Raw genomic sequence first — 16,417 nt, forward strand, 5'->3', positions numbered from 1 at the left:
TACAAACGCGTTTTTGGTAGTTCACATCATTATTCTCTCTCATTGTTTCTGTTCCGTTTTGGTTTATGAAAAACAAGTCCCATTGGGCAGTTTAGAGTAGTCAGGGTGATCAAAGAGAGTCACAAAACAAGAGAGTAATAGATAGCAAACCGATAGGATACCAGAAATCAACAATATGTGCATGATTTTATGTATTAGCCAAAAAAAATACCCAATGAGTCACATACCCAATCTTCATCAGGAAATCAAGTTCTTCCACTATACTATTTTATCAGCACTGTCAATCCAAAGTTGAAGTCATTAAATAGGAACTGACTCTTCTCTGGAACGTATATCACCAAAAAAAAGCATTGGAAATCCATTATAGCTTGTGTTAAGCTTATTTTTTGGTCGGTTTTCTTTTAAATGTATGTTAAAGATTTAGCAAATTATATTACAGGTGGTCCTCATTTAGCGACCTACCTGTTTTACAACCAGGCGTAAGTGTGAGCCGTCGTGGGGATTCCCTGCTCTGGTCGCATGTCTATGTTCGGGGAAACTTTGGTTTTGTCTTGTCTGAACTGGATTATAATATACAGACACTCCTCACTTACCGACCGGGTTCCGTTCCTACGACCTGGTAGTAGAACGAATTGGTTGGTAAGTGAGGAGTTAAGGGATTCCCTGGTCTGGGGTGTTTGTTTTCCCCAAACATAGACGAACGCACGAGAGCAGGGAATCCCTTTAATCTATATTCAGAGAAATTTCCCCGAACGTAGATTTGAGAGATTCCCTGCTCTGGTGCGCTTTTCTATGTTCGGGGAAACTTCCCTGAACATAGACAACGCACCAAAGCATTGCTTCATTTCTTCTCTTCTCTGTATGTTTTCTCTATGTTGACTGCCAGATGCAAAAGATAGTGCGTAAAACAATGACTGATTGAGAGCTAACATAGAGGTGCCTCGTTGCGGAATAAAGAGGTCTGGGTTTTTACATTTAATGTTATTTTTCACACCTCCTAAATACTTATTTGTTAAATATAGGGGTAAAAATACACAATAGTAAAAATCCTGTTAAATGACTCTTCCCTTTAAGGAAGAACTGGTAAGTTCAAGGGTCCACTTATGCTAATTAACATCCTTAAGGGATTGTTTGTGATTAATACTGTCCATGTTTATGGAAAATAAAATGGTTTGGAACCCACTATCTTCTGTTTTATGAACAAAACAAAGCTAAGCTTTTTGAATTCACAGCTCTGATCATGACAGTTCCATGCTCACTCAATTCACAGAACATATGATGATGGACACACAGTAGGTTTAGTTTGCTTTCACTTAATCTCCAATGCACAGAACATATATGTAGTTTGCACAGAACTATGATGGACCTTCAAAAATCATGAGAAGCCAATTTTTTTGAAATAATTCAACCATTCATATGTATTTGTTGAGCAATGTTTCCTAACTCTATGGTCGTTGTTATATAGGAAGCGCCTGTGGTGGCCAGGGCTGCCCTTTTCCTAGAATGTGCTCGCTTTGTCCATCGTTGTAACCGGGGAAATTGGCCGGAATGGATGAAGGGACATCATGTCAATATTGCCAAAAAGGGTCTCTCCCGTGGTCGTTCCCCCATTGTGGGTAATAAACGCAACCAGAAATTGCAATGGAATGCAGCCAAGCTCTTCTACCAGTGGGGAGACGTAAGTGGAATTTTTATACAGCACAGGAGAGCAGAATAGGAGTCAAGGTAGATGGCTATTTTATATGTTTTATCTCCTACCCATAAAAAAATTCAATGTGATTGATTGCCTTTCCAAAGGAGCCTCGAGTGTGGGTTTCCAGCCAGCACTACAGTGCAAAATGAAGTTGAAAGGAATAAAAAATAACATGTTTCTTTTGCACTAGTCCTTACAGTTTAAGGTTCTCTGTGTACAGTGCTTTTGAATAGTAACCAAGGGTTGTAAAGTCAGTAAAATTGATTTAAGGCACATGTTAGTGCATGTCTTGGACTGAGGAAGAAGCTTATACTGTCAACATATAATCATAATGCTTATACTTGTTTTCTATCAGTTTTTCTATCTGTATTCTTAAAAATACCAGAAGATTCCATATAAATATACATTAATATGGTATTTGTCCTTTTCTATTTTAAATGCATGCCTACTTCATGCTATAAAATTGTTGTTTGCTCTTCAGTGCTATTTTTTTCTTCACTTTCTAGGTAAAGACATTAAAGAGTTACTCCATGCAACATGACCACTTCGGTGATTTGAAGTGGTCACAGTGTTCGGAATCGGCATGTGCAATGTCCCACTATGAAACGCTGCTCATACAGAGTTAAAGAGACACTCCAGACCTTTAAAGCACTCCAGTTTGCTAAAATACTTTATGTCTGAAGAGTTTGTCCTCTTTTTTTTTAAATTTATTTTACAAAAAGTGCAGATTTCAATGGAAATTGGCACTTTGACAGAAACTTGTTACGCCCGCCTCGACTGTCAGTTAGACAACCAGTCCTGTTACCTTCTGGTTGCTTAGCTCAGTTGAGCTAAACTCAAGAAGCAGGCAATTGTTCAGCGCAAAAAAAAAAAAAATAAGTTACCTACACTATCCAAAATCCCTGTGCACATTTTAATAGCTTGCACACTATCCCAAATCCCTGTGCACATTTAAATAACTGTAATAATACTCAAAGCACCTTCCTTGCATTGGGAAGTCTGTGGACAGCCACCGAAAGTCTGGGCGGGGGAGAAAGGGGGGGGGGCTTGCAAAGGCTTCAGAGAAGGGATCTGCAACTTTTACAAGTTCCTTTTAGATACACCTCAATATAAAATGTAATAATTAAACGTGTGCATGTTTTCATTAGGGGTATATTCTTTTTTTTTTGGGGGGGGGGGGGGTAGTGGGGTTGTGCAGTGGTGTGTCCCTTTATACAATTTTTCTACCGGAGGTGTTACTCCATCTCCATCATTGGGGTTCCATTAGCCAGTTTAGAACAAGAGTTCCAGGCTGGCTAATTATCTACATAGTCTATGTACTGAATACTGCACACTCAGGTTCCTTGCACTATGACCATTTCAAAACACCTATGTGGTCATGTTGCTTGGGGTAACCCTTTAATGATGATTCCCATTCACAAGAGAAATATAGCCACATTTTTAATTTGAGTTCACAATAGGTCCTATTTGTTGTAATGCAGGTAATAGGTGCTCGCCTTAATGAGGTTTGTCACAGTGAAAGCGAAAGTCCAGCGAACCTGCTGGGTCTTATCTATGATGAAGAAACCAAGAGGCGACTGAGGAAGGAGGATGAGGAAGAAGACTTTTTAGATGACAGTAAGGAGACTCCCTTTACTACAAGAAACCCTGCTTGTAAGGAACTCTGCTTTAGGAGCACTCTCTTTCTTTCAATTTCTCTTGATTATTCTTGCTTGGATATTTTTAGGCAGGTTTATCACCTGACCCTTGTTTCTCGGATCAGATTGCACCATCCACGGTTTTATGCATTGGGTCAGGAAAACGATATCAAACAGCACTTCTTCAAGTTTCCTCTGTAAATTCAAAGTACGGTGTGTAAGTCTCCTGACCTTGTTTTAAAGCCTGGTATGGTTAGATCGTATCGAGCGACCAGGAGCCAGGTGGCAATCCTACACACAGGCTGTACGCACAGAATGTTAATCTAATTGCATGTACCTTTGATAGACAGAGTAATAGAGGCGAGACAAGAAAGTATTAAAATTCACTATATCTCCCTGACTTAGGGCTTTATTTGCTCATGGTTTTACCTGCCTAGGTGATAAACCAGCAAAGTTAATATAATAAGACACCAATAAAACATAACAGAATGAATCACACAAGCAAGTAATAAGTGATGTGAATAGCTTGTTGAAACCATTCACTAGGATTGTTGGTGGTAGGTGCCTCCAAGCTGATAAGGAAAATTGGACTAAACATATTTTGTGCTTCTCATAGGTCCAAACCGGAGTCAAGACAAACTCATTTGGTTTGCAACGGTCACATTTCCGAATTTCACTAACATTCTAATTCTAGAATTTAAAATAACATAGATTTTTTATTTTTTAGCAATCTCAGGATATGGGTAAATGATTACCTAATATTTTACTTACATAATACTCACAATAGGAAAGACAGCAAAATAACCAGTTCTCACATTATTATCAGATAAATCCCTCTACGATTTATCAGTGGCCTCCAAAATATTATGACCAAAAGAATACAAATTGGAATCTAAATTACCCATAGTGTCTTGTTCCCATAGACCCAAAGTGCAGCATCTGTTCGTGTCCAGATGGGTCTGTACTGTGTGCCTTATTGCTCTGTGCAAAATACTATGTTATTCGTAGGCTCTTTTCTGTGCGGTCTGTCTCCATGTATTGCCAAGACATTACACTCTGAAAGTCCGTTAATTAATATTGTGTTACGATGACAACATTTCAGTTGCCAAAAAAAAAAACTACCAAAAATAATAATCGATAATACGATTAAAATGGCAGATGATTGGCAAAATTGTATTTACATTTTAAGATGTTTGCTTATGTAAATATGTAAAAAAAAAATATATATATCTATACATAGATTCAATAGATATATGTGCATATATGCATATATTTATATACATATATGTTTCTATTCATATATCTATATATACATATATATGTTTACTGATATATGGATCTACATATGTATATTTCTACATAAATCTATATGCATATATGTAAATACATAAATTTCTCTAAAAACATATACTGTAATGCCTTGGCCATATATTTTTATCTCAAACCTTCTTGTTAGAAAATGATTCAAGATTGAACATTTTCCGCATTATTCTACATGAAAATTACAGCTGATGAAACTAAAGTTTTTTTTTGCTTACTTTAACTGGCAAAATAATACTGTGCTTACTACTCTATATAACAAAGAAAACACACTTTTGCAGCTCAATTTATGAACCAGATGTTTTTTTTTTTTAAAAGTTTACTTTAGGTACTGCTAAAAAAAAAGGTAAACAAGATACCAAGAATCAAACAAAGTGTTTAGTCTTTTGCTGAAATGTATATGATGTTTAGCACTCAAGTTGTGTCCGTTGGATGAGAGTAGCCAGCTCAAACATCCGGAGTCTCTTCTTTTTCCTGATAAATGTAATATGCTTGCACAAGAAGAAAGTGATAGCACCTCACAGTGTTTCCCTGTGGTATCTGTAAAAAGAAGAAGATGGAGAAATATATAGTGTAATTGTACTATAGTGTAATTGTACTCCTGAAAGCTCCTATTCTATGAGGGTGAGCAGTACAATCCCGCTTCTTGTAAACTCCCTTGGTTTCGATCAGTGATTCTGGAAATATAAAAGATATAAAACATACAGATAGACCAATCTAGTTCAGTATATCGGGATGAAATTGAAAAGATAAATAAAATAGAAATACACTCACGTATTGTGGAGCCTATGTGTTGGCTTCTAAAAGATAATGTAGAGTGGCATATACCCCACTCTGAGATTATACCACTCCACGCTATCTTTTCTATCTTTTAGTAGATAGCGTGTAGTTGTATGATCTCCACTCTCCATATGTGTAGTATGCAAAAAAAAAAAACAGAAATACAAAATATAGTGCACACTGTGGAGTGGTATCATCCCCACTTTGGGATACTGCTGAGTGAAAGTCCTCCCCGTATGTGTAGTATTTAAAAAACTGAAATAAAAAATATAGTGTATACTGTGATATTATTTAGTGCAAATACAATGAAAATAACTTACAAAGATGGTGCAAAAGTGGGTTTAGCTCAATCCAAACAGGTTAAAAAATAATAATAAAATATAAAGTAAGAGTAACACTAACTCGTTTAACCAAATGTTCCTTTTTCAAAGTGCCATTGTGTTAGTGTTACTTTTTACTTTATATTTTATTGTTATTTAGCTTATTGTGTGTCAGATTAAAGTTAAAAAAAATTATAAATAAATCTATTTATTTAAGACACTTTGGACCCTCCTGCTTTTAGAACATTACCTGTTGGATATCACTTTTCTTGGTGGGTAAAATACCACCTACGCTGATTGGATTGATCACAACCCACTTTTCCCCATCTTTGTAAGCTATTTTCCATTTATTTGCACTAAATCATATCACAGATGCAGTGTATTTTTTAATTTGTTTTTTTGCACACTACACATGCAGAAAGTGGGGATCATACCACTGCACGCTATCTACTAAAAGATAGAAAAGATAGCGTGGAGGGGTATGATCCCAGAGAGGGGGTCATACCACCCCAGGCTATCTTTTAGTAGTCAATACATAGGCTCCACAACACGTGAGTGCATTTCTACTTCATTTATTTTACCCATTTTGGTTAGTCTATCTGTATGTTTTATATTTTTTATATATTCTGGGAAATGATTGCAACTGAGGGAGTTTAGAAGAATCCATAAGCAGGGATTGCACCATTCATGCTCATAGAACGGGAATTTTCAGGAGCTCCTGAAATTTGTAAGTGTCTTTCCTACTTATTCTCCTTTTGTGCTAAGAATACTACACTATATATTTCCCCATCCTGATTTTTTACATATACCACCTGAAAACTGGTGCTGACCCTTTCTTCCCGTCTAGACTCTTGCGTCCTCTAGCACCAGGACTGTCTAGGTCAGGGGTAGCCAACCTCCAGCACCCCAGATGTTGTGGACTACCATTATAGCCAACATGCTGGCAAAAAATGAAGGGAGCTGTAGTCCACAGCGTCTGGAGCTTTACAGCCTACCCCTGGTCTAAGGCCCAACCCTGACTATGGGAAAATTGATGCACTGTATATACTTTCTTTATAGGTTGAGATTCATTTTGGTTTAATTATAAGTGTAGTCCTTCACCAGACAGGATTCCTCTGGATATTTAGAGTGGTTTCTTTTTTTATTCTTTAGTAGGTAAACAACTAGTGGGTAAACTTGTGCTGTTCTTTGAGTGATGCCATATTGTGTATAATATGAGAACTGATGACTTATCAGATGAAGACAGGATAGAGTTTTTTTAACCCTCAGGGTACGTTAATCAACTCCTACGGTCTGTTTATATGAGGACAGAGGGCTTGGGGACCCCCTGATCCCATTGTTATATGATTACCCTTGTATTCTATTCTAGCACAGCATAGAGTAATGAACTCTGCAGTGTGGTTCCTGCCTCCTTATAAGAAAAGGAACTGTCATATCTCTGGAGTTTACATTATAGAATAAAACATTGAAAATCACCGGACTTGTGTTAACCTTTCTTTCATGAGATACTCAGGCTTCTTTTACATTTACATTAAAGATTCAGTAAATGGCATCCTAATCTAGTTCAGACAGGGCAAGGCCAGGGCAAACGTTGCTAATAACAATGAGCTGTAGAAATATTGCTTAATTTCTCCTCTTATCTGTATGTTTTCTCTATGATGATTGACAGGTGCAAAGGACAGAGTTTTTAACAATGATTGACAGGGAGCTAAGACGGAGATGTCTAGTTGCAGAATAAAGAGGTGTAGAATTCTACACTTGATTTTATTTACAAACCTCACAAATACATATTAGGCTGCGGAATTTGTTGGCGCATTATAAATAATAATTATTATAAAAATAATTAAGAATAAGTAAACAGAGTATTAAAGTGATTAAGTCCTCTTATCATATGTCCTGTATGAAGTCTAGGGCACCACAAGAAGATTTTACCTTATCTGTCACTCTAAAATGCCTGGGACTCTTACCTGATGTTTTGTCAAAAAAGACAAATTGTGGGACCCTTCAGAATAAAATGGTGGTCATGTGAATTACTAACCCATTTTCATTATTATTTATATATGATTGTTTCAGTGATGCACTTTACATTAGTCATTAGTTTACACTATAGTCACCAGAACAACTACAGCTTATTCCATTTGTTCTGGTGAGTAGAATCATTAGCTTCAGGCTTTTTGCTGTAAACACTGTCTTTTCAGAGAAAATGCAGTGTTTACATTACAGCCTAGGGATAACTTCACTGGCCATTCCTCAGATAGCTGTTAGAGATCTTTCCTGGGTCATGGCTGCCTAAAATGCATCCACACATTCAGTGTCTCCTCCCTCTGCATGCAGACACTGAACGTTCCTCATAGAGATTCATTGATTCAATTAATCTCTATGAGGAGATGCTGATTGGCCAGGGCTGTGTTTGAATCATGCTGGCTCTGCCCCTGATCTGCCTCCTTGTCACTCTCAACCAATCCTATGGATAAGCATTATGATTGGATCAGGCCATCACTTCTGATGATGTCAGCAGACAGCTTGTTTTTCTGAGGCAAACAGCATGCAGAGCTATAGCTTCAGGCTTGAATACAAGTAAGATTTTGCTATATTTAGGGATGCATGGGGGGCCCAGGGGGGCCAGATGGGGGTTTTAACCCTATAGGGTCAGGAATACATGTTTGTGTTCCTGACCCTATAGTGTTCCTTTAATGGGTTATTTTAGTCAGCTCTAGACATGTAATAGTTTAGTAAGGGTTTAGTACTTAATAAATGTGTTTAAGCTGCTGAGAAGCATTTAGAGTAGTCAATGGGTGTTTTAAATTAAGGTATTGTAGCAGGTGTATTAAATATAAAGTCAGAAAGAAGGGATTTCCTTGCTGGCAGGTTTTATACTAAATATCTAACTAAATCACATGCTTCTACAAAAAAAAAAAAAAAATACAGTAAAAATTTCCTGTGTAGGTTTCTTAATTAAACTGTAAATTGTAAAAAGATAAATAAATAGTTTTTATATAATATAATTTAAAAAAAAAAAGACACAACTTTGTCCTCAAACATCTGGTTCATGAAAAAGGTCTTATAACGAAAAATGAGTAGTTTGCATAGCATGTCTATGGAGTAAAGCAGGATATTTTGGTCAAGTTAAAGAGATTATCATAAGCTGGTTATGTTGTCCATGTAAATGCTTTCTATGTATTTCTCATGTTTTACGTGGGAATATTTAAAATGTCAGAAGTGCAACCAGAACCCCCAAAATACTAGATTAATGTTTGAAGTTTTGGTCCTAAATACTGCTAGTTCTCTTGGACCCAGGTCTAGTTATCTGCCAAAAGTCCACGGAGATTTATTAATATTCAATATTTGTTAAGATCTTTTTAGAAACCCGATCTGTTGTGAGCTACTCTATGTAACCGACGCTACGTTTTACAGTATCATTAGTGTATATATTTCTGTAATATATGAATGCTCACTATTAGCATATAAACGCATACAATTGTGATGAATGCAATCATTAAGATGCTATTTTTACAATGTTAAAATAACTGGTAAAGCATGTAAAAAAAAAAAATCACATAGTCTGTAGACCATTATGTTGTCAAATGTCGTAGATGATAAAATATGTTGCAATGTTATAGCTTACTTTGATTAGTCTCAAGTATATTTTCCCACATTCCTCTATTCTATGAAGGACCCATATTTAACTATACGTTCTGGTTGCATCATTCTGGGCTAATAACATGGCTTTTCCCCACTCTAGCTCTAGAACAATGCATGTTTCTAAAGTAGGTTATGTTGTCGTCTCTGCATGCACATAACCTAATTGTATCATGTTGAGAAACCACCATAAGATTTGATCAATTAAAACCAAACTGGAGAGTATTTTACGGTCCAGTCCAAAACCATAAAAAGTCCACCTTTTTTTGTCTTACTGGCTAGATTTGTAGTGTTAAATTTAAGATGGATTTTAGCCAGTTGCAATTCTGTTATAAATATAATTTGCACGTTTGACACTTCATGTTACAGACATATATTCACATTTGATTATCCTGATACCTAATTCCTCCTTAGTCTAGTAATTCCATTTCACATATGCAATGGACCCTTCCTTTTTCAACTACATTTGTACCAACCAGATTAAATATTCATCAACAGGTAGTTAAAAACGTCACACGATAGAGTAAAAAAACACAACATATTCTGAAGCCATAGTTATACAATTGATCTCAACAATCCCAACAATTCCAATCTTTCAGTATCCCCCAAGCAAGACACTACAAGATATCCTGATATTATAATGTTCTCCTATCCTTATATTTCATGATCATTTGTACTCAGGCCTCACGATTCCTATTAGTGCAGCTCAAATATTTGTGATTTGTAGATTTATGTTCATTTATGTACATACTCAATATCTGATGCTTTAAACTTATGTAGAATCAACAATATATATATATATATAAAATTGGAAAGCAATCATATTTTTTTCTAAAAAAGAATTCCCCCCAAAAATGTAAATCTTTATTTTAATGCTGTGAGCAGAAGTGCTTTTTACAAAGGACCTAGAATATTGAACATAATAACTTGGACTATCTCTTTATGTTTACGAGAATCCCAAGACCTGTGTTTCGTGATTTTTAGACATGGCATATTTGATCACAAATTTTACAAGACAAATTCACTAAAATAAAATTGGTTTCTCAATATGTCTATATTTCCAAGGCATACCCACTGTGCATAATTAGGACTACTTTTTTGTATGTCTTTAAAAACATATACATGTGACAATTACAAAATCTGTTTTCATTATTGCATACAATGGGTTGTCTTGTTGAACATCGAATACAGAATATTTTAGTAAATGTTCAATGTTTGCAATACCATTATTCTTCCCTCTCATGTTCTTACTGGATGGCTTGGATTCCATTATCTGCAAAAGTTATGTAGGAGTTCTATTTCTTGTTTGTTATTTCTAATGAGCCAGTTCACTAAATAATATCTGGAACAGATGTATAGAGTGTTGAAAGTATTCAATTCGATGGCAGGATCCTTAGGAGTTAAAATGGTGGCTGAGGTGGACCCAGGCAACCACTAATTATGGTGAAACCTCCAGGCTGAAGAGGCAGTAATCATGTCAAGTCAAGTAGGAATTATTCAAGAATATAGTCAGTGGCGTACACACGATCCATGGTGTCCCGGTGCGAAAATTGATCCGGCATCACTGCGGTGCGCGCGAGGGAGCTGGGCAGAGAGCGCTCAGTGGAGATTGCTGCCTCGCGCGCCCGTTAACAGCACTGCCAGCCTCGGGGGGACCCTGATTTGGCCAGCTCCTGGGCCCCCCAGGAGAAGAGGCTGGCAAACTGGCATACATACCGGGTCGCAGGGCACCCGGGCCCCCTGGTGGGCGGGGCCCTGTCACAGCTGCGACCCCTGCGACAGCGGTATGTCCACCAGTGGATATAGTATCGAAGGAATATTGCAAATCGGGGGGTATTGGAAGCACATGGCAATGGAGAGGGATGAATTAGGAAACCTATACTTAGTATGTGAGTGTAACTATATTGAGGATGGATTTGAAGTTTATCCTTGAAAAATGTGGATCTATCAAATGTGTGACAGTGGAAGGGTGATATCAATTGGTAGAAGGAGGATATGAATAGTACTAAGTGTTGTAAAATGAACCGGAGAATATTAACAGTCAGTGGCAGCAGAGGGAGTGAAATATGGAACTGGGGCAAAGGAGAGTCTCCTTTAGTGTTATAATGTAATGGGCATGCAAGGTGCTCCACATGCATTTATGTTTGTGTGTTCTTGTATGTGTGTGTACTTCTTAAGATGGATTTTGGTGAAGTTGTGTGGTTTTGGTGTGGCTTTGACCCAGGAAGCGCAATGGCCGGCTGTGGACTCAGAAACATCACCCAACTTATCTTACATGCAGGTCAACTAGAATGATGATTTGGAGGAAATAGTCTAAAAAAAATTAAGAACATATCAATCAACAGACAAATGATCTGTATATTTTCTGCAAGTGTGATGAAAATATTTTTTTTTCTACACATCTGTGCCAAATATTATTTGGTGTCATATATGCTCATTTTTTTGGTTGTCATTTTTGGAGAATTTTAAAACTGGCACAAATTCTACATTTTACTGATAATTCAATCCAACCCCATGGTTTTGTTTTTTTATTTTTTGTCTCTCACATATTCTCCATCTTTTCCTCTTCTTTCAGATTTGAGGCCCTCCACTTATCTGAAGCTCTCACACCTTTGCCCTCTTTCATTTCTAATCTTAAGTAGACATTCAGTTCTATATATGAGATATATATGAGTGTTCCTATTACCTGTGACAAACAGATTACTTTTTTATCCTCCTAGTGTTCTCATCAGGAGTAACTTTTTCCCAGGTAATAGAATTCAACACTAGGGCTATTAAAGTCATACGTAGCAGTAGTGTCCCTTTAAATGTAAATTCTTAAAGTAAAAAGAAGTTCTTTCAAGCCCTTGCACTTTCCTTACCTGATGTAAATCAAGAGGGACAGGAAGAGGAGACAGAACAGACTCCTTCAACATACCAGGGATCATTTATAATTGGCTTCCATATTGATCGAGAGACTGAATGTGCACACAGTGTACCAGAACTGCCTTTAGGCAGTTTTTAAATCAAGAATGACACAGTTCTCCAGAATTTAATTTTAAAATTAGAAGAGCTGATATTTTTAAAACAACACTTTACTGTTTACACTAAGTAAATTATTTGCACAGACATTGGGGCATTCTCTGTTCCATATACAACTGTGCATTTTCTTTCAAATACTTTAAATTGTAGCAGGTTTGCTGTTTAAGTGATTAAAATGGGGATTCTTGTACATGGAGCATCAGGTCCATTTCTGTGCACCTCATTGGCTAATGGTCACTGATCCCTGGTGTTGGGTGTCTGGTTATTTAAATCAAGCACTGGTAACCATTATAGGTCTGAGCAACATCTGCTCTCCTTACCCAGAATCTCAATTCATAGGTTCCGTAAACCCGACAAAATGTGGCTGTCCGTTTGCATTGAAGATGTCTGCGTGTCAGTTACTTCTGGAAATCACCACCTTCTTACGAGAGACGTTTCCTTGTCTGCCAAGACCCCGTGCCGAGCCTCTTGTGGTATGTCCTGGTATTAAATTCAAACTATACATATTATATTGTCTTCAAATTCAGATCTTGTACTTCCATTTATATCTTTCACACCACATAATTACACATTTGACTGGTTTTAAAAGAGGTGTTGTAATATTTCTCAATACATTTACTTGCAAATTGCGTAAGTCATTTGTATTAATATTGATGGCAAAATGTAAAGGGTAATTCAAGAATAGAATTCTAAACATGGATCAATCAGAAGGAACAATTGATTGGTCTCCCTGGTGATTGCTTTACATGCGGAATGTTGAGACACAATTTGCTGTTTATACATAATATCGAATGTACAAAAAGGAAATCTATGACCCAAATCTCAATATAAAGTGCATGAAACATACAGTAATTGAGATGTTTTATTAAAATTACTGGAGTCTAATGTAATTATAATTCCCAACAGTTTCATCCAGACATAGTTCGGAGTCAGTTTGACATCAGCTGTCATGCTTAGTCTTAGTACAGCCAACATCCAAGATTAATGGAGTCATACATTATATATATATTTATCTATATATATATATGAATCTTATATATATCACAAGAGTGAGATATCTAAGATATCCAAGAAAAAACAAGATATAAGATTTAGCTATCCAAGAAAAATAAAAGGACCTTATCATTCCATTTGCATTATTACCCTAATACAGGACCTAGACACTTGCCGTCTACGCTTAGATCCAGAGATGGACCGCCATAGGTATGAGAGGAAGATCAGTTTTGCTGGGATCTTAGATGAGAACGAAGATTCGAAGGACTCTCTGCATAGCAGCAGCCACACACTTAAATCAGACACAGGGTGTGAGGAGAAGAAAGGTAGGGAGGACCTAAGCCAACTATTGGCAAACTGCCATTCCCTTCTTCTTTGAGATGCTTACCCAATTTTTGTTGTGGCTATTATCTGGAGCATTGTGTTGTGATGACATCACTGTTTTTTGACATGTTGTCGCATATGTCGTAACACTGTGCAGAAATGCTCCGAATGCTGGTGTCTCTACATATTTTGGGCAATGGACACATCTTTGACAGTTAATAACTTTAATAAGGCCAAATGCATACATGTATTTATGTAAATTGGTGTAATTTATGTATTAAAATGTAAGCAGCCGTTTTGATTCAGCCAAACTTAAATATATATATAACTGGTCTGTTTAATGATGAATCAGGTGTATTTAAACTGACTAATGTAATTCTTTGCATGCTGGATCCAGCATTCAGTTTTCTTGTAACCATGATTTAACATTGTTTGTTGGTATTTGATTAAATACTAAAAATGTTAGTACTCTGTACATACTTAACAAATACAGATGTAAGCAATACAGGAATGGAGCTTAACTTAACAGTTAGTTGTGCTGAGGTAACAGATAAGATGTAGAATCTAGGCTGAAATAGTCAGTAGAAATAATGTGAATTACTTTTTTATTTTTTTTATTTTTATTGCAAGGTTGTTTATAAAAGTGAGGTCTGCCGAGAAATCAAAATTAAGTCAAAGAGAATTTCAATTATTACATCCAAAGAAATAGGAACATTCTCAAAGTCACTTTAATTTTCATATGTGCTACTTTGTCCTTAAATTTGAAATTCACTTTGAATTCCCAGCAAATCTCACTTTGGTGAATACTGTTAGCTGTTGCCCCCTAAATTCAACATTTCGACTGAAATTAAAAAAAACAAAACGTATTCAATTCTTAATATATTGTGGGTATTCAGCCTTGAATTGTCAGGAACTCACTGGAAATTGCAAATCACACAAGTTGAATCGGAAACATTCCCCAATTCTGCACAGCGCTAATTTCAGTAATTCTGCCCTTACATTTGTAAATACCTGGTGAATTGTTGCTATTCACAGTTTGGTAAATAACCCTATTTATCAGATAGGGGGAAATTGTTTTCTTACTTCATTTTCACGTATTTATCTTTTCCTGGCTATTTTCCATTACGGTATCACCTTTCAGGTGTCAGGACAGTAATATATTTAAACAATTCAGTAAATAAGCCCCCCTTCTTGATCTCCCCAGTGCTGTCAAAAGTCCAAATCCTAGGAAAACCCATGAAGGGTGAGTAAGAAAGATATTTTGCCTTTCCTGGATCACCATGGCTGCATCACTATTGGGTAATACCAATGGAGACTTAAAAAGGGAAAACCTCCCAGGAGGAGAAAGAGTGAACGGCAACAACTCTCAAAGCACCCGTATAGCAAAACAGAGGTAAGAGACTGCCTCCCCAACAGCTCTCCTTACTGAGATTTGGGACCAAACAAGGAATATTGGCTTAGCCTTCCCAGCTGCAAAATAAGTTAGATAATACTTGCTTTCATTAAAGGACACAGAGGTGAGTATTATGCTTAATCTCTTTCTTTATTCCTCAGCAGCAAAGAAAGGATATTGTTGATATTCAAAGAAAAACAAAACAGCATGTACCCTAAAGGATAACCACATATAACATGTTATCCAATGAGGATGTTCCTAGCACAATAATGCCCCATGTGACCTTAAGCCACTCCTCTTTCTTTGCTGCTGCCTCCTCAGCTAAGTACAACTTTTTCATATCTCGGTCTTAATTTGGGCAATGTTAATTACTCTAACTTTCGTCTATCCCTCCCTGCAACCTCCCTCTCTCACCTCCCCTCAGTCATCTTGTCGGTTTGTTTATTTCCCAACCAGTCCTGTTGCTGCAGTGTAGTCTCAGGTCTGAGGCTCCTTCCTTCTACCGGGTACTCTTCTTTTCCGCGGTCCCGGCAGCTCGCGGCCAGCGCCACTCGCACATGCACATATCGCAAGTGCGCATCACGGCGGCCATCTTGGGGTTGGCGGTTTTGCCACGCTTTTTATTGCGCGGCCAATACCGCTCATTTGGGGGCGGGATTAAGCAGTTTGGATGGCTGGGTTGCTTGGCAGCTTACCGCACATTCATCCACATTGGATGAAGTGTCACAGGAGCAAATTAATCTTGAGGAGTTCCATTCGCTCCTAGACGCTACTATGGCTAAGTCTGTGACGCAAGCCATCTTTACTGCTATGGGGGCCATGTCAGATAATCTGTGCCACTTGATCACTCATGCACTGATGTCCACCCAGCGACAATCTACTCTCATTTCTAACCCACCAGAGAGTAAACCGGTGGCCCCCAGTGGGTCTAAGTCCGCCAAATAATCTCACCATTTAGACGAGGATGCCTCCAAAAACTTACAGACGGACAGGGTACGTTCTGTCACAGAGGATAGGGTTGCACCACAACTTAAAGCCCCCCACGAGGCAAAATCGGTGAGGAACTTTAAGAGGGCAAAAGCCCTAATTGATTCTTCCAATTCTGAATCAGAACAAGAGGAGGCACTGACCGAGTCTGATGAGGAGGACTCTTATGACTCCAGTGCTTATTTTACTGAGCACGGCTTCTTGCGCATACCTGAAGAGGACCCCAAAGATGAAGTAGATGGCTCCACCCTTTTTGACCCTCAGGGTGAACGCTCTTTGACCCGGATACCTTGCAGCATCCAAGATCCTC

The 16,417-nt window shown here is 37.5% G+C and overlaps 1 protein-coding gene across 12 annotated transcripts in view; it reads left to right on the plus strand.

Moving 5' to 3' along the window:
• Positions 1-16,417, plus strand: part of UNC80 (unc-80 homolog, NALCN channel complex subunit) — a 157,118-nt gene that overhangs the window by 52,456 nt on the left and 88,245 nt on the right. For 9 of the 12 annotated variants that reach the window (XM_063429938.1, XM_063429939.1, XM_063429940.1 and 6 more), the window contains exons 23-26: positions 1,466-1,678; positions 3,175-3,310; positions 12,750-12,883; positions 13,564-13,729. In XM_063429938.1, the coding sequence (XP_063286008.1) occupies positions 1,466-1,678; positions 3,175-3,310; positions 12,750-12,883; positions 13,564-13,729 (649 nt within the window). Of the gene's footprint in view, positions 1-1,465; positions 1,679-3,174; positions 3,347-12,749; positions 12,884-13,563; positions 13,730-16,417 lie in introns of all 12 variants that reach the window. The other 3 variants (XM_063429936.1, XM_063429937.1, XM_063429942.1) reach the window with 1 other exon arrangement.

This window comes from Pelobates fuscus, chromosome 8 (assembly GCF_036172605.1).
Source record: "Pelobates fuscus isolate aPelFus1 chromosome 8, aPelFus1.pri, whole genome shotgun sequence".
Lineage (NCBI taxonomy): Eukaryota > Metazoa > Chordata > Amphibia > Anura > Pelobatidae > Pelobates > Pelobates fuscus.